General features: G+C 41.4%; 1 protein-coding gene across 2 annotated transcripts; it reads right to left on the bottom strand.

Annotated features, from left to right (window-relative positions):
* Positions 1–6,307: 6,307 nt before the first annotated feature.
* On the bottom strand, positions 6,308–18,220 carry C1qtnf9 (C1q and TNF related 9). Of its 2 annotated transcripts, XM_015498838.2 has the most exons (5): positions 17,969–18,219; positions 16,374–16,481; positions 10,673–10,860; positions 8,555–8,617; positions 6,308–7,215 (listed from the first exon to the last, which is right to left on the bottom strand). In XM_015498838.2, exons 3-5 carry the CDS (start codon positions 10,836–10,838, stop codon positions 6,443–6,445), a joined length of 1,002 nt encoding a protein of 333 aa, XP_015354324.1. In that variant the 5' UTR covers positions 10,839–10,860; positions 16,374–16,481; positions 17,969–18,219; the 3' UTR covers positions 6,308–6,442. The 2 variants fall into 2 exon arrangements, with proteins under 2 accessions (XP_015354324.1, XP_048657231.1); XM_048801274.1 differs by lacking the exon at positions 16,374–16,481 and having other exon boundaries at positions 17,969–18,220.
* Positions 18,221–18,388: the final 168 nt, after the last annotated feature.

Genomic DNA, 18,388 nt, shown 5'->3' with positions numbered 1-18,388 from the left:
TCTCAGATGTGCCTGGACAAGCCCTGAATCACAGTGCCCAGAGACAGACCTGCCTCTCTGGTCTCAGTGGAATAGGGTGCAGAATGAGGAATCAACCCAAGACCAGCCCTTTGAGAATTGACCCTTCTACAGAAGTAAAGCTTGGTGGATTTGGGAGTGGGATGAGAAGATTACCCAGGAAAGTAGACTGCAGGGAGAGCCTGCTAAGACAAGCTTGTCCGCTTCTCATCTGAATGAGTCAGCAGCTTTATGCAGGAGCCAGATACTGCCTGATTCCTATAAATCAGTGTCTAAATGGGGAGGGCATTGAGTCTTCTGTGAACTAATGAAAGAATCAAACTTTCCATCCTCTGGGTCAGCATCCATAATCTCTGGGATTACAGTGTGCACCACAATACCTGGCTTACTGTCACATTTTTTTTAAAAAAGTTCTTCACTGAAGTACCTTCAGAGCTTTATCTCATCCTGAATATTTTGTCCTAGGGTAAAGCTCTGCTCATTTTCACATTATCTGTTGGCTTTGAGCAGTCCAGAAAACTTCTCCAAAGTTCCAGAAAGCCAGAGTGAAAGCCAAGTGCATACAATCTGTAGACAACTTCTCACCCTTCCCCCCTCAAAATTTTGGTTCAAAATCAATTTTATTTTTTTTAATATTTATTTATTTTTTTTAGTTTTAGGTGGACACAATATCTTTAATTTATTTTATTTTTTATGTGGTGTTGAGGATAGAACCCAATGCCTTGCGCATACCTGGTGAGCGCACTACTACTTAAGCTACATCCCCAGCCCCTCAAAATGGAATTTTCACTTTATCCTGGTAGGAAGAAAAATCCCAATTAATAATGATGGGGATGATAAATAACAACTGAAATTGGGTTTAAAAGACCATCCCTATAGAATTCCTAAAAAATTATAAATTCTTTATTTCATTGTTTATATATGCTCAGTTGTGATTTCATTTTCTACTTTTTTAAATCAAAGATTTAAAGTTATTTAAAAATCCCCAAATTTCTAACTCCATGTTGATCAATATCAGATTATCAGTAGTTGATCGGTTCTTAGTGGCTCATGTTTCCTTGTGGCAGCCGGCTCTTATGTCCTGTAGAGCAACCAGCCCCTTACAAAATGATGGCAAATGTATCATTTAAAAGAAAGAAAGAGAATATATTAGTCAAAAATGTTTATTTTATCATCTTAGTGAAAAATGTGTTTCAGATCTGACAGCCTCCTTAGCCCAGGATGGGTTTTATGCAAGGGTACCCACCATTTATAATGTAAACACTTAAGCTTACATGCTCCCTCAGTGGATAATGACTGGTGCTAAGTTAACAAGGTGTCTTGTGTCTCAGACAGCCTGACAGAGTTAGTTAAAACTGCGTTCCAGATTCACAGACAACCAGTGAAAAATAATTGCAAATGACAGATTAGACTCCCCCAAGTCTACTTTATCTTTTGAAGTCCTTTAAAGCATGTTTTACATCATGTCTTCTATATTTGTCCCACAAAAAAAGAATTTCATAAGAACATCTTTCCTATGTGCTAGTCATAAAGGTTTTTTTTTCCTTTATGCATATGTCAGTCTGTAAATTTTGTTCCTAAGTTAGATGAGAGTTGGTGCAAGTATTCCTACCGTTAGGACCATAGCAAAACCAGAATTTGTACTGGGGAAAAAAGGCCTGGATTGTTGCAACTGAAAAAATGCAAAGCTGCCAAAAAATAAGGACATTCATGCTCAAAAAATGACTATATAGTTAATCATTCTGCAATAAGAGGTGTCTTGTGGGAATTTAAGGAGGCATCCACTCTAGGGGCCATGCACATGCTAGACTAGGACTGAGAGCAGTGCCTACTTAAATTTCACACTCTGTCTGCACTTGCCTTACCTTATCCTCCTTCTGTTCCACAGGAAATATAAATAAAAGAAAAAACAAAAAAAAATTATAAAAGACATTATTTCTATTATTTGCATAGTCACCAAATACATTCATATCTTGTTATCCATGAGACATCAGTTCCAAGACCCCCCTGCAGATACCAAACTCTGAGGATGCTCCAGTCCTTTATATAAAATGGCATAGGATATGCATAAAATCTACATACATCCCCTTATAGAGTTTAAATCATGTCTAGATTACTAAAGATACCTAATACAATGTATATGTTATGAAAATAGTTATACTGTATTGTCTAAGGAATCATAACAAAAAAAACTGTACATGTTTACTGCAGACTAAATTGTTTTTCCAAATATTTTTGATCTGTGGTTTGTTTTATCTGGGGTTGTAGCACCCACAGATATGTAAGGCCAACTGTAATTTTAAAATATTTTATCTACAGCAGTGCAGCTTGCTTATAGTGATAATTCAGAAAAATCCTACGTCCCTAGGGAACAAACATACCACCTATACTGTGTTGATGGTTGAATACAGATAGAACACCTGTAAATCCTGTGGTTTCTAGGACAATCCCAATTTCAAATGGCACATTCTGTCAAATGGCATGTCCCATGTTGTGGTGTAGAAAATTCCATAGCTTAAACAATGCACTAAACTTGAGTCCTTTTGTTTTAACACAAGGAGAAAATTTTATTTTGGCTCATAGTTTTTGAGGTTCCAGTCCTTGACTAGGCAGACCCATAGTTTTTATGCTGTGGTAAGACAGGGTGTCATGGTGGGAGTACTTGGTGGAGCAACACTGCTCTTCTCATGACCGAAAAGCAAAAGACCAAGCTTAAGTATTTACCCCAGAGATTAGAAGCTACCCTAGAACCACACACAAGTTACAATCAACACATTAATTGTGAATGTTATGTGCATAATTAACTGTCACCACCTGGAAACCCTGGTGAAACATCATCCAAAAAGTCATATTTTTGGTCTGAGGAGCAGTGCTTATAGTAAGATCATGTAAAGTACTAAAAAAACTCATGCCAAGAATTATTCTTTCAAACTCAAAGGTTGCCAATAGTCTTTTTTTGCTTAGGCAAAATTTATAATTACATACAGTTTAAATTCTCAGTATAGAAAAGTATATCAAGTTGACTTAAGTATATGTAATTAATTGCAGAATTAATTGGGACCCTGTGAATTTTTTTCAGTTTGGCTTTCATTGCTCAATAAAAATCAGGGGCACAGAAAAGCTAAATAGCTCATCTAATTCAAATCCCTTATCCTGGCTGAATCAGCAATTCATATATATCAACTCTCAGTCTTGGGCTTTTCCCACTATGATCATGCTTCCCCTATCCTTGGAATAGGGACCACTTAAAATTTTTTTAGAGGAAAGTGATAGAAATGACAACACCTGCATGAAATTGGTTTAAGCAAAGAAAATTTGTTGGCTCACCGAACAAAATAGCCCAAGGATGGCTCTGCCTTTAGGCACAACTGGATTTAGAGGCCCAAACAATGCCATTAGAACTGATCTCTTACTACATATTCTGTTGCTTATAAGTGACTACCTGAGACCAGTCATTTATAAATAAAGAGGTTTATGTCTTACAGTTCCAAAGACTGGAACATCCATGGAGCATGGCACCAGCATCTTGGGAGAGCCTTTTTGCTGTACCATAACATGGTGGAGAGCATCACATGGCAAGGAAGAGCAAGAGTGCCAGTTCAGGTCTCTCTTCCTCTTCTTAGAAAGCCACTAATACCATCATAGGGACCCCACCCTCATGACCTCATAATAATTCCAATCAACTCTCAAAGGCCCCTCCTCTAAATACCATCAACATATGAATATGGAGATAAAGTTTCCAACACAAAAAATTTGAGCAACCCATTTAAACCACAGCAACTAGATTATGTCTAGCTGTTTGGCTTCATTCTTAGGCTCTACAGATTAGTAAGAAACTGCCAGGAGTTTCAAGCCTTCAACCTCCCCCATCTAATTTCAACTAAAGAAGAGCACGTCTGTGGTTAGCAAACCCAGCTAAGTTGCAGATTGAAACGTCATTGGTTCTGATCAGATCAAGTGCCATCTTGCAACTGTTACCATGGTCAGGAGGTGCTATTCTGTTTAACCAGTCCTGTATCCCATGTCCAACCAGCAGTGTAGAGTTTACACCATCTGAAAGACTTTTCCACATTAGGATACGGACAGTAGGGTGCCTTTACTGGAAGATGGGGAAATAGAAGGGACTTGTCTAAACAAGTGTCCACTACAGGTCTGAGGGACAAGTTTCCCTTTAACCTACTCTCTTAATAAACTTACCCCTCTCCCGTTCCTCTACCCCTGTAGCTGGTGTCCACAACCAGTAACTTTTTTTTTCTCTTGCATAAATCATTAAGAAACCTTTGAAACTAGGGATGGGGAGATAGCTCAGTGTTAGAGTGCAAGGTCCTGGTTAGGTTCAATCCGCAGTACTGAAAAAAATATCTTTAGAAGTTGAATAGTGAAAAGGCCTAATGGAATTTTTCTACGGTTTTGGGCTACCTTGGAACCTGCAAGCTCTTTCTCCTTCCTCTTTTTACCTTTTGAAATGAGAATATCTATTCTATACCTAGACCATCATTATATTGGGAAAGAAGATAACTGGTCTGATTTCATAGGTTTTACTGATGGAGGAATATTTTTCCCCAGGATAAATCACAGACTACCCCTCTCCTATAAGTGATTTAAATGATTTGATGGTGAGATTTTGGACTTAACAGTTGATGATGAAATTGTTGAAACTTTGGGGGATATTAGGATGGGGGGATATTTTCTGTATATGGGAAGGGTACCTGATTTGGGGGTGGGGGCAGAGAGCATACTGTTAATGAATTGAATTGTATCTCACAAAAATGATGTGTTGAAATCCCAATCCATGATAGTGGCAAATGTGACCTTATATGGAAATAGGGTCTTTGCAGATATAAACGGGTTAAGATGGGTCATACTGGGTTAAAGCAGACCCTAAGGAAATCTGTAAGAAGAGGGAATTTTGGACACATGCACATACAGAAAGAAGACAACCATATGAAGTGGGGATAGAGATTGGAGTGATGCTGCCACAAGCCAAATGCTGCCATGGGCTACCAGAAGCTGGTCACACCAAAGAAGGACCTTCTCTCAAATATTCAGAAGGAGCCTGGTCTGCTGACATATGGCCTTGAACATATGGCCTCCAGAACTATGAAAGCATACATTTCTGTTTGTTTTTTTTTAACCACCAATTTGTGGTTCTTGGTTGTAGCAGTCCTAGAAAATGAATACAGAGTCAGGACAATTATTTATTGGTGTGTTATCCTTAGAGGAAAAAGAGGACATCATGTCCCTATATTTCCCTTTCCATTCCCAAAAAGCCTAGTCAAGGGAACAATAAGAGCAAGTTCTGGCCAGAATGTCCAGGTAAACATTTCCAGTGTCCACTGGCTTTCTTTTATGTATGAGGGGAATTAGGGAAAGTTAGTGTTATCTGTAGAAAGCTGCTTTGTTGCACACCAGGACAGCTGCTCCTTGGGATGCTGGGAATACAAGGAATAGTGCAAACTAAGCCAATTAATAATGTCACTGCTTCGGTAGCCTAACTTATAAAAATCCCTCCCCCTGTGTTCACCAGTGAAGATCACAGTACTGTGAGAGGGCAGTGCTTGTCCCAGAGGATGTCCCTGGACAAAGTCTTGTGAGAGATAGGAGGTGCTATTTTTCTGGCAAAGTAGAGGAAGCCCCATGTAAAATAGAGGTGCACCTGTCCAGCCTGTTGCCTCTGGTCTTTCTGGCAAAGCATCTGTCAAGCCCATCACCGCCAGATCTCCTCCATAAGCATTTCTGAGTAAATCTTCTGCCTTATATCCCATCTCTGATGACTTCCTTGGCCTCTCCATAAGCTATTCCACTGCCTTAGCTCTCCTGGGCTCTGGACATTACAGTTGGATTGAGTAGCATTGAAAACCTAAATTAGAAAGTAAGCAAAGTATCTGCAGCCTTCTGGGATTTCATTGTCATCAGCCTAAAGCTCTTATCAGCACTAAGTGGAATAAGCATTTTTTGTGTGTTATACTGGGGATGGAACCAAGGGCCTCACACACGCCAGGCAAGTGACATACCACAGAGCTTACTTTTCTTTCTCACTGATGTCCTCAGAAGCATAGATGAGCACTAAATCATAATACATCTCCTTAGAACTCTGAGTGGTAGCAGTACTCTTCCTATCAGAAACATGCGAGGGGTTCTCCCAATCATGGGAATGATGAAAAACATTAAATAAATTATATTAAACAGGGGCTGGAGATGTATCTCAGGAGTGAATTGCTTGCTTTGTATCCACAAGGCCTTGAGTTCGATCCCTAGTACTGCAAAAAAAAAAAAAAAAAAACAGGGCAACTATTTAAAAATTTACTCTTTGGAATATTGTAAGTGACACAGAACCATTTTTACAAGTGATTAAAGATTATTACAATAAATGAAGGAATTATAAAAGCTAATTCTGACCAATGCAGATGTACAGTCTTCTGTGTCATGAGCTGCTGAAGAGAAGGAAGCCTGTGAACGTTGTGTCATCATCCTCATCTGCAAACAAGCCATTGAACCTCTCTCCTCCTGTCACCTGCATCCACACCTCATCTCCAAGCTTCAGCTCCAGGACCATACCACTGGAGGCCTGGTCCTCAGAACTCAAATAACCATCCTTGGTATTCAGTATTTTTACCCCATTTTTGACCAAAGATACCTGCACATTCCGGGAGAAAACAGTGATGTGGTAGGTGAAGTAATAGACCCCAGCAACGTGGCAAGTGAATTTCCCCGTAGCCACATTATAATGGTTGAATTCGTTATATAAGATCTTGTCGAATTTAATGGGTACATCTGAAGGAGGAAACTTGCTCAACACTGTGAGACCCACAGTGAAAGCACTCTTTGGCAAGACTGGAGTCTCACCCATTTTTCCTTTTTCTCCTCGATCCCCTTTCCAGCCTCTTACTCCCCGAACTCCTGGCTCACCCTGGGGTCCCATAGGTCCAGCTTCTCCCCTGGGACCCGGCTTGCCAATGGGACCTACAGGGCCAGGTAAGCCAGTGGGACCCAAAGGTCCATCACTGCCTGTTAGACCTTCTGGACCAGTGGGACCCACATCACCTTTATCCCCCTTCTGCCCCTTAGGGCCAGTCTCTCCTTGGAGCCCTTTCTCTCCCATGGGTCCAACAGATCCCTTTGGCCCATGCTTCCCTGGGGATCCTCTGGAGCCTTGATCACCTTTGATGCCTTTTGCTTCAACTTTTCCATCTGCTCCTGAATAGAGGAAGAGAAAAAAGAAATGGTTTGTTAAATATTCCCTTGTGAACAACTTTGGCTTTTCTGTTATTGAACATTTAATTGAGATGGAGTAGTGCTGAGGTTCAGTATCCGCTCAGCGTTTAGAAATTAATTAACTCCCAAATTACAGGCATGTGTGCACACATACATGCATGTACACTCTCATACACAAAACACCTTTTGACTCCTGTCTCCTAAATGAGAAATGATAACCCTTTACCATCTAAGTCCACCATGTTGACCATGAAAAAAGGCCAAACATTAAGAGAAACACTCTTCAGAGCAGGGCAGCACTGCAAACAGCAGATTGATTCAAGATACTTAGTTAACAGTTGCTCAGACCTAGTGAAGTGATGCCCCCTAAGAAATTTCTTGTGACACAAAGTAAAGTCTCGAGTATGGCATTCATCCATCTCTAATATCTAGCCCCAGCCTGCTCATTCTACCAGTTGTATTATGGTTTTCTTTATTCTATTGATGCTTGGTGCTTCTGAGTTGCTTCCACCCCAAATGGAACATAGTGGTTGCAAGCATGGATTCTGGAGGTCAATGCCAGGACTCCATCCTATCTCCATCCCTTGTGCTCATGGGATGTCAGGCCAATGAATAAACCTTCTACACCTCTGTTCTCATCTATGAAATCAGGACAGTAATACTTCCAAGTTCACAGGGCTCTTGAAGCCACTGAGTCAATACATGAGAAACACTTAGAACAAGATACAGAGAACCATCTTTCTCTCCATCGGTTGCCAACTGCCAGCATTCATCCCAATTCCAGGGCCAGACCCTCTCCATACAGTGGGGCCAGATGCACTGAGTCCAAATTCTTCTTCCTTTGTGCTTATTCAGTAAGTCAGGGTTCATCAGACTGTCTCCCATTGGCCAAATCTATCCTTATGTTTTTGTAACAGCCCACAAGCTAAGAATGGTTTACGGGTTTAAATTGTCAAATATAATATTCTGTGATATGTGAAAATTATGAGGCTCAAATTTCAGTCTTTATACACACAGCTTCACTGAAACACAGCCACACTTATTTATGTAGCGTCTATGGCTGCTTTTCAAGACAATGGCACAGTTTAGTAGACACGATGCAGAGCTGAAAATATTTATTATCTGGCCTTTTACACAAAAAGCTTGTGGATCCCTGTGCTCGTCGTGGGCTTCTGGAGAGCAAGAACTGAATGGCCTCTGTTGTTGGGACATCCTCAGAGCCATATAAGGACTCATCCATAGTAGCAAGCACATAATAGCTATGGTGAAATTGTGTTAGTTCCACATTAGAGCATGGTTAAATAGGAAGCCAGCTTCTGACCTCGTTCTCCTTTCTCCCCGCTCATTCCATCCTTCCCTGGGCCACCGGGATGTCCTGGTTCTCCTAGGTGGAAAAGAAGAAAACAGAAGAGTTGAAATTCCAAATCTGTATTTTTCTGACCACTGGCCTCCATGGGTGGTGTACAGAGGAGAGTGCTGGGGGTGTCTACCCCCAATGGGCACTCCCTCCTGGGGTGGAGAGAGGCAGGCATGAGTGAGCATCTGGGCCTCTTATCTGTGTTAGATGAGTGAGTTATATAATGGATCAGGTCACTTCCCAAGCACCCACTTGTAAGATGTGCCATACATGAGCAGAGCAGCAAAGAAGGATGAGAAAGAAATATGTGGCTGGAGACACTGATGTTCATAATTGTGGTGACTGGGGGACTCCAAGCAACTCAGAGCCAATGTTCCCAAGCAAGCCCTGGGTACTGTGAGATCTCCAAGTGGGAGTCATCCTTACATTAATTCCTTTCCTGTTCTCCTCTCCCTCCCCAGCCATAAGTCTTTCTCTTTTGTTTCCCTGCTTAATTCTCAATTCTTGCAATCTCCCGAGCAGTGACCTCTAAACTTTCTTGATCACAGAACCTCAAATAACAAAACATGAATGTGGACCCTCATCAATGCACATCTGAATTGTGGATAACTCCTGGGCTAAACATGCATTCATTATAAAGCATACAATTTAAAAGGGAAAGATAAAGAGTATGTGAATTGTTAGCGTGAGCAATATGATTAAATATTTTTCTAAGAAATAATGTTATATACAATATTATATATATATATATATATATACATGGAAAATATATAAAACATATATACTTCTAAGAAACATGTAAAACTTGAAAGAATGGATACAACTGAAGAAAAAATACAAGAGATTCAATAGGGAAGAAAGAAACTTGGTATTGGTTGTATGTTTTATCTTACTCCTTCTTATGTATCATCCATCTCTTTTGTGTATGTAAAATATTTTAAAATAAAAATTTAAACCCCATTATGTTAAAAAATAAAACAAACACACCATTGTGGTTCCACTGGGAGGGTAAAATACTTGGGTTCATTAAGACTTAAGTTTTCTTATTAACTTGCACTGGACTTTCTGCTACCCAGAAAGGTCTAATGACTAAATGTGACTAAAACAGCATGGATTTTCCAGAGATATTATCCAAGAGAAGACTTCACAGAGTATATTTGCGTGGTGGTTGTTGGAAAGGAATAAAGTTGCTTCCTGGTAAACTTCAGCCTCACCCCGCCCACTTAATAAATCGTCAGGCCTCCATATAAAAATAAGCAATGTGTAGCTTTAAATTGCATGACATATTGAGTAGCAGGATGAATTCTCACATTATCCCACTCTATCCTGGTCAGAATGTGAATCATCCCTTTTTCTACCCTGTGTGTGCTTCCTGCCTATTAGTCACTTAGTGGCCATCTAAGTTATTAGATTGACTGTCTCAGGATCACAGTTCTTGTATTTAAATAACCCTTATTTTATGTCCTCCAAGGGCAAGAGTAGTGATGCTGGCAATTTTATTATGTATAGTGTTACAAATGTTATATTTTATCATCAGCTATTATTAATGTCTTACTGTGCCTAACTTATAAATCAAACTTTTTCATAGGTATATCTGCATAGAAAAAACATAGTATATATAATATTCTGTACTATCTATGGTTTTAGCCACTCATTGGCTAAAACCTGTTGGAGGTCTTGGAACATAATCTTCCTTGAATAATATGGGACTGTTGTATTTAGCCATCAGCTCTCTCTATTGGCCTCATCATGTTACTGAAGATGTGTCATAACCGTTGCTAAGGCAGGAAGATTGATGACATTGTATACTACTGAATATGTCCTTATAATATCAGAGACAATGGCTAACAAACAGTATCCCCAGTGGAGAAGCCCATGAGGGCAGGGTCATGTCAGTCCAGTCCTCACTCCATTCCAGCACCCAGCACAGAATCTGATATGAGAGGACTCTTGATAAGTGTTTGACATGTGAATGATGAGGGTTCAGTGGGTGACTGGGAAACCACACAGAGAATAAACAGATGTGATAAGGGGTTGACGGCATCAATGGAGGGCAGCAGAAAGCCACCAAGTGGTGAGTACCTGCATTCCCCTTTTCACCCTTTGCTCCATCTCTTCCATCTCTCCCAGGCAGGCCATTGTGACCAGGATTCCCTGGGATGCCAGGGTGCCCTTGCCTGCACGTGTCCTGTGAGTTTATGCTCCCTGTATAGACTCCCATGGCAAGCAGGAACCACCAGATCCTCATGGTCCAGATGACAGAGTCTGAGCTAGAAGACAGAAAGAGAAAGGAGAAACCTTTGTCACTGGTGCTATGAACACAGACTCTGCTCCTTTGCAGTGGGAAATGGGCCCATCCTTACTCAGACAAGGGACAGTATGGTCAGGGCAGATGAGAGTAGAAACCTGGGAGCTGACCACAGTGGTTGCAATCAGGAAAACATTGTCTTTAGGAGGTAACACAAGTAATTAGGATCATTCTTAATGGTGATGATAAATGAGGAAGCCAAGTTTGAGATCAGGATACTCTTTTATTTATCTTTCCAATTTTGTCACTGTGACAAAATACCTGAGAAAACCAACTTAACGAAGAAAGGTTTGTTTGACTCATGGTTTCAGAGTCCTTAGTCTAAGGTAACCTGACTTCACTGCTGTGGCAAGGCAGAAACATGGCAGAAGGCCATGCTCACCTCAAGGTAACCAGGAAGGAGAGAGAGAGAAAGGGGCCATGGATAAGAAATACCCTTCCAGGGCATGCCCCCACCACTCCCCCCCCCCACCTCCATGACCTACTCCTCCAATTAGGCCCCACCTCCTGAAGTTTCTACTATCTCCTAACAATGCCATCAGCTACGAGTACACCAGGGGATTTATCCACTGATGAAATCAAAGTCCTCGTGATCCAATTCACTTCCCGAAAGCCTCACCTCTGACCATCACTGCACTGGGGACCAAACCTTCAACACATGACCTCTGAGGGACATTTTGTATCCAATCTATAAAACCACTTCCTGGAGCCAGAGAAGAATGCGTACTCACAGGGCTGATGAAAAGACCAAATTTGATCATAATGTACATGAAAAAAGCACATTATAAACAATAAAGCAATCATAGAATTACCATCTATCTGATCCAGCAATTTCACTTCTGGGAATATTTCTGAATAAATTGAAAACAGAGATTTGAACTGAGAACTCATGTTTAGAATACCATTGTTTGTAATAGCCAAAAAGTGGGAAAACCCATCATGCCCATCAGTGGGTAGAAGGACATACAAAAGGTGGTATGTGCTGGCAATGAAATAATGTTCAGTCTTAAATAGGAAGGGAATTCTGACCCATGCTACAACTTGGATGAATCTTGAGAATATTATGCTATGCAAAAACAAGCTAGTCAAACAAATTTCTGTATGAGCCACTCCTAGGAGGCATCTAAAATAGTAAAGCACGTAGAGAAAGTAGGGCAGGGGTTTCCAGGGATTGGGGAAATTAGGGGGAATCAGGAACTTGTATCTAATGGGTACAGAGTTTCACTTTGAAAAGATGAAAAAGTTCTAGAGATGGATGAGGTGATGGTTGTATGATAATGCCACATGGTTTAATACCACTAAATCGTACACTTAAAATGATTAAAGTGATAAATTTTATGTTGACATATATTTTACCACAATAACATACTAAATTAAAAAATTAGGTGGACACAATGGATCATGCCTATAATCCCAACAACTGAGGAGCCTGAGGCAAGAGGATCCCAGTTTGAGGCCAACCTTAGCAATTTAGTGAGGTTTTTCACTAAGCACTTTAGTGAGATCCTGTCTCAAAGAAAAAAAGAAAAAGGAAAAAAGTAAAGCATTCCAAGTAGTCCTACTGTGATTAAATATATTCTTTGAATGTAGATCCATGAAGGATCTGCTCACACGCATATGTGCGTATGTGCGCATGCACGCACACACACACACACACACACACACACAAGGTCACACAATTTGGGAGAAGCGCATTTTCAAGTCCTTTTCTGTATAAATGGTGTTCCCCCCCCCCTCCGCCCCAGATCTTTGATTTGCTTTTGAACCTCATCAGGAGCAAAGACAAAGAAACCTCAAGGGGCTGAATTGTAAACAAGGGAGGAAGAAATAACTAGGAAGAGTGTTCCCAACAAAGGGAACAGATTATAGAAGCGCCTGCTGTAATGTGGATGGATACTCAAATTCATGGGACCTCCTGACAAAATCCAACCTCCACAGGAAAGTGCATATAGTTTCATGTGCCTCTCTTCCATGGTACCTATCATGGTAGGGGTTTTATACATTTGATGACATAACTGTAGGATTAAAATTCTGGCTCCCCACCTGACAGGATTTCCCACATTGTTATATTTTCAGTACCCAGTATTAAACTTGAAACAAATACTTATCAAATGAAACAAATATTATCATGGTAGGTATTTTAGGACTTTTTAGCAAAATGAACACATAGATTAGTGCAGCTGGTCATAACTCAGATCTTCATGTGCTGCTGACAGCAATGTAGATCTGCCCAACCTTTTGGAAAGGTAAAAAGCAAAAGACACCCCTATCTGTGACCCATCTCTAAAATTCTTCATCATGATCCAAGATTTGTGTGCCAAACACAGAGATGACCAAAGCCTTATCTACAGTGGTTAAAAGGTGCACACTAAATAACATGTAGAAACAGAAGGTGATGTAGGAAATAGAATGGTATAAACCAATAAATGCATATTGGTAAACTAAAGGTAGATATTTTTATTTAAACTAAAGGTAAACATTTTTTTCTAGAAATGGTGGGGTTATGGGATATTTTCCTGTTTAAAAACTTTTTATAGCACTACACATATATTTCTAGGTAAGTATTTTTTAAATAAAGATGCTTAGATTCAGTCATTCAAAATAATTAGTTTCTGCCAAACAAAAGACTATACCGCCCTCTTGTGTAAGTCTCTAAGGATCACCGGGCCCAGCCTAAGGCTAAGAGTATTTTTTGGAAAAGGAAATACAGATGTTTCCCTTTGAAGTCACAAACTTACAGCATTTCTGGAAACTGACTTGTGTTTCCTTACAGCCAAATCCATGAATAACCTGCACCTGCATCTTTTGTGTAACTCAGAAGTGACTGATGATAGTAGTCAAATCTTAATTCCAGTAACCAGGCTTTGTTGGGAGTTTGTGCATTACAAGTTATTCCACTCATAGTTATAAACTTCCCTGTTAGAATTGCCTTCACAGTGTTCCATAGGTTCTGGTATGTTCTATCACTCCAGTGCAGAAAAGATCACAAGATCATGAAGGTGTCAAGTGAGAAAAACTCCATTTTGTTTACCAGCTAGAAAATTAACGTAAAAGTAAATATTTGTCCTTCTATAATTCTTCTGAGTTTTGCATAGTTGATGACAACCAAGCCCACATGCTGACTAAGGCAGAAAATATCTAACTTGCTTATGCTCTGTGCTTAGCACACAGACAATCTTCAATGGATATTTTTAATTGAACACACTTTGCTCCCAAATAACCAATGAAAAAAGTTGTGGTAGTATAATAAAATTTAGATGAGGGCTTGCGCTTTGATGTAGAACATTGAGGGTTTGCACACAAAAAAGTATATTAGCAGAAATTTTATTAATGTTATTTTGAAAAAAAGAATGGCATCTGTGCCTCTCACAAAACTATGGGTTGAATGCTCAGCTTCATTAGTTCAACCTCAGTGATCACCCTCAGCTTTGAACTCCTGTCTGGTCTTTCTCCAGAAGGCACTGGGGGTAGGACCCCTTCTAAGTCTCCCATCTTTCCCTGTGAGCAGCTTCACACTCTCTCTCTTCTCTTGCTGCACCCCTACACCTCACGTGCTCTCCTAGGTGGTTACCAATTAGTAACCACCAATCAAGTTTAATACTTTTTGAAGGTAGTGACTCCATCTTTTCACTTCATTATTTTTGATACCCCACCATCAAATATTTGTAGAATGAGTGAATGAATTAAATATTATCTTAGTTCCAACTGTGTCTCCACAACCCTTCAACCCTTAAGGAGGGGTCTGGGTGTTAAATCTGAGCTCTGTCAGTCTTTGGGTGGTGGTCACTGGCTATCTCCAACATCCCTCTCACTTTCTTCCAGGCAATAGCAATTTCAGCTGGGCTCCTGGCTGCCCCCAATAGACTGCACTTCCCAGCCTCCCTTGCAGCCTGGATTTGACCATGAAACCAGATTCTGGCCAATGGGACGGCAAAATGATGTGTGCAATTGTGGACTACAGAAAGGGGAAGGGGTATGTCATTCCCTGGGTTCTTTCCCATTTCCTGTGATGGGTGCACACAGGGTGGTGGGCCATGGTGGACTCCTCAAGGAGGGCAACAGTTTAGGCATAGGAAGAATCATAGATTCCATGCATGAGTCTTGCACTTATAACCCATCTTTGACAACTAAGCCCACATGCTGACTAAGGCAAAGTGTCTCTTGCCCAAGGTCTGGCCTCTCATCAGAAGTGAGGAGGGCTTGTGTACACCCGCAGTCAGCCCAAGGCTCAGAGTGGCTGAGGACACATGGCACACAGACCCTCAGGCACAGCCACTGCCTGAGATGAAGCTGAGCAATCTGAAAGCATCAAGCCATAGTGCAGCCACCTGCTGAATGCTGTGATCTGGACCTGGTATTCTGACATGGAAGGGGTAAAGGGACACAGACTGCAAGTGACTTGGGATTACTTGTTTTTAGTCCCAAATAAAGTAGGTTCTGACTTAATGTCTTACTTTTGAGTCTCTTCTCCTATTACCTATATTTCTCTCTCACTATTGAGTCTCTTGACACAGGGTTATCCAGTGGCCCTCCTGATTAATTTTCTCTAATTCACAGCCAAGGTTAAGGGTTTTCACTCTTCAAGATTCTTACTTTCTGGGAAGCCTCTTTTGGGCCCCCACTTGCCTTTTGGGAGCTCTGTCTCTTTTCTTCTCACTTGAATAAATACTACTCTTTTACACTTTAAAAAGAAAAATCCTATTCTCCCCAAAGGCTGACTTAATACACATCTGCCAGAAACCAGCTGAGTCATTTTTACTGGGTTTCCAAGCCCCTGCTTCCAGAATCTCAGCCTCCTTGTGCATAAAATGTGAGAGATGAACTAACACCCCGACATCCCTCCCACATTTGGCAGCCCAAGAATCTAAATATCTCAGTTGCCTCTATTGACTATATTTTCTTCCATGTGTTCTGTGCATTGTACATCTTATATTTTCTCTTCAACATATATTGAGAATATTTACTACACTAGCATATCCATAAATATAAAAAAATGTACACATTAATATTTGTGTTAATTAGCCTGCAAGCTTCTCTAGAAAGCTCTCCTGAAAGGTCAGTTATTTTTATGAACATTATTATATGGTTTTTCTCTTTTCTCTCAGCTGGTTTGCAGAGTTCTAAAATTTTTTCAAGATCTGCTTTTCTCTTCTATTTACTCTCTTAAAAAATTTTTTTTTGGTAGTTGTAGGTGGACATAATGGCTTTATTTATTTTTATGTGGTGCTAAGGATTGAACCCAGTACCTCATACATGCTAGGCAAGTGCTCTGCCACTGAGTTATAGCCCCAGCCCTTATTTACCCTCTTAAGAATGAATTTTGAAACATCCCATTCCCCTTCCTACTATCCGAAACTCTGTAAGACATCTATTTTGCAAATGAGGCCAGATTAACTCTCACTGACATTACAACAGCTGTTTTAGGACCAGAAGACTTAACCTGAAGGTGAAGAAATCCCCTCCCCATGTGCTTACCTGAACCCTAGGGCTGCGGGCTGGACCCAGGTGCTGTGCAAATCAGGAATCCAGGGCAAACTAAAGAAAATCACATCTTCCTGCCATACAATTCCCTAGTGGACATAACTGCAAAATAGCAGGAAGGGGAGGGGATGGAGGAAGGCACAAGATATCTTGGAAGAGCTTCAAAATTCACGGCAAGGCTTGAGTTAGGTAGCTTTAGCTACTAGCACTCGCTAGTGTAGAAAACTCCCTCCTCCCACCATTTTAATAAAACAAGGTATTCCTCCACATGGAATCCGAAGGAAGGAATCTCCATGGCAGGTTTCCTGCCTTAAAATGATGTTCAGGCTTTTCCTAAGCAACTTCTCAGTGGACCTAAGGTCCATTGTGAATCAACAGGACAAGAATTAAGACTGTAACAGTGACCAGGTCTCAGCTGGATCCTGAACCAGGACAACTATGGTCAAATTTCTTTGTAATTCCTTTTGCTGTTAGGTCTTTGGGTAGCTAAGGATTCAGAGTTCATTGCCTTCATACACGCTTCTCTACCTGCAGCTGAGAAAAACATGGTGTGGCCGTTTCTTCAATGTCTTGCCGTTTGACTCTTCATTTTTTCTAAGTCTGCTCATTAACATTTATCTAAAACAGTTTCAGGAGGACAAAATTCCCCAAGTCTGTTTCTGGGAGGTGCAGGAGGCTTGAATGCAGAGGCCACATTGGGGGACGTATGCCAGTGAGGACAAGCCTCACTTTATAGGGGCTTGCAACATCCCAACCCTCCTCTCCAAATGATTCCATTCATCATCAGTACAGCAAACCAATATAAGGTCCCAGGGGATGGAACTGGATTTGCAGGTATACATTACCTGGACTTGGCTTCTTGGCCACCCCACGGCTTACACTCATCTCTTAACCGCTACACCCAGATACTTGATGTCCCTTCATGTGGTGGGCTCCAAACAGCAATGTCTAGCTGCCAGAGGGATCCTCTGGCCACACAAGACTTCAGGGCTGTGTGTGGCCCACCCTGCTCTGATTCCTCCATTCCCCAACCTATTTCCAGCCTGACCTCTCTCCTGAGATCCATGCTACTTTTGCTGACTGGATAAGCCAGATGGTCAGCAATGCAAGGACGAGTCTCCCGGTCCCACTACCAAGCCACTCCTCAGTCTCCGTATATGGCACTCCCATTCACTCATCACATCAGGCTTGACCAGAATCCTTCCATCTTTCCTATGAGATCCGCCAGGGCCACCAAGTAGCCTGCACATCCACCTCCTGCTCTCCTGCCTTGTTCTTATACCTGAGCAACTGTCTCCCATGAAATCCCTCTGCCTCTGGTTTAACATCTGCCCTTTTTCACTGCAACCCAGCCAGCTCCTAAATAGGACATCTTTGCTGCAACCTTCCTTAAACTGTGTGGTCACATTAGGAAATCACAAGTGCCACCATGGGCCACAGGGCCTTGGCCATCCAACTTCAGCTTACCATTCTGGTCACACTGAGACCATAGTCTCAGCTCCATTTCTGCTCCTGTCTGACATGGTTAACCCAGGGGAGCTCACACCCTTTCCCCCACCAGTGTGTGATGCCCCTCGCAAGATACTCACCTTGGAAGAGGACTCCACTCTCATGGCTGAGTAACAGCTATGCAGCTCTGGTGTTGCTTAGTTCCCGCTGTTTTGTCACACCTATTTGTGCTCCCCTTTGACCCCACAAGCTCCTTCGGAAGATTCACACATTTCATCTCCCCAGTGCATAGAGCAGGCAGCTAATACATGTGAATTCATGCCACTGTCCTTCAATTATTTCCATTCCTATGTATGGTACCATTGTAGACCACCCTGCTTCCCACCCACCCACAGCCTTCCCTCAGCCCAACCCAAGGAGGGGCCAGCAGCTCACTCTGAAGTAGGTGGACCTAGGAGTAAACAACCAGCAAGAAGCACTTGGCAGCTTTCTTAGGAACCCTTTTCTGATTAGTCACAGCAAACAATGGGCTATTTACTTGGTTTTTCTGAGCTGTTAAT

The sequence above is a fragment of the Marmota marmota genome, unplaced genomic scaffold (genome assembly GCF_001458135.2).
Source record: "Marmota marmota marmota unplaced genomic scaffold, marMar, whole genome shotgun sequence".
In the NCBI taxonomy this organism is placed as follows: Eukaryota; Metazoa; Chordata; class Mammalia; order Rodentia; family Sciuridae; genus Marmota; species Marmota marmota.
The sequence above is the reverse complement of the archived record's forward strand: the minus strand, read 5'-3'. Positions and strand labels throughout refer to the sequence as shown.

Bases quoted from the DNA above. Each gene is read 5' to 3' on its own strand.
- C1qtnf9 (XM_048801274.1), bottom strand. From the start codon at position 10,838: ATGAGGATCTGGTGGTTCCTGCTTGCCATGGGAGTCTATACAGGGAGC. The intron at 8,618-10,672 runs GTACTCACCACT...TTTTCCACCTAG, and splicing joins GGGTGAAAAGGGGAATGCAG to GAGAACCAGGACATCCCGGT. The intron at 7,216-8,554 runs GTCAGAAGCTGG...TCCTCTATTCAG, and splicing joins CGGGGAGAAAGGAGAACGAG to GAGCAGATGGAAAAGTTGAA.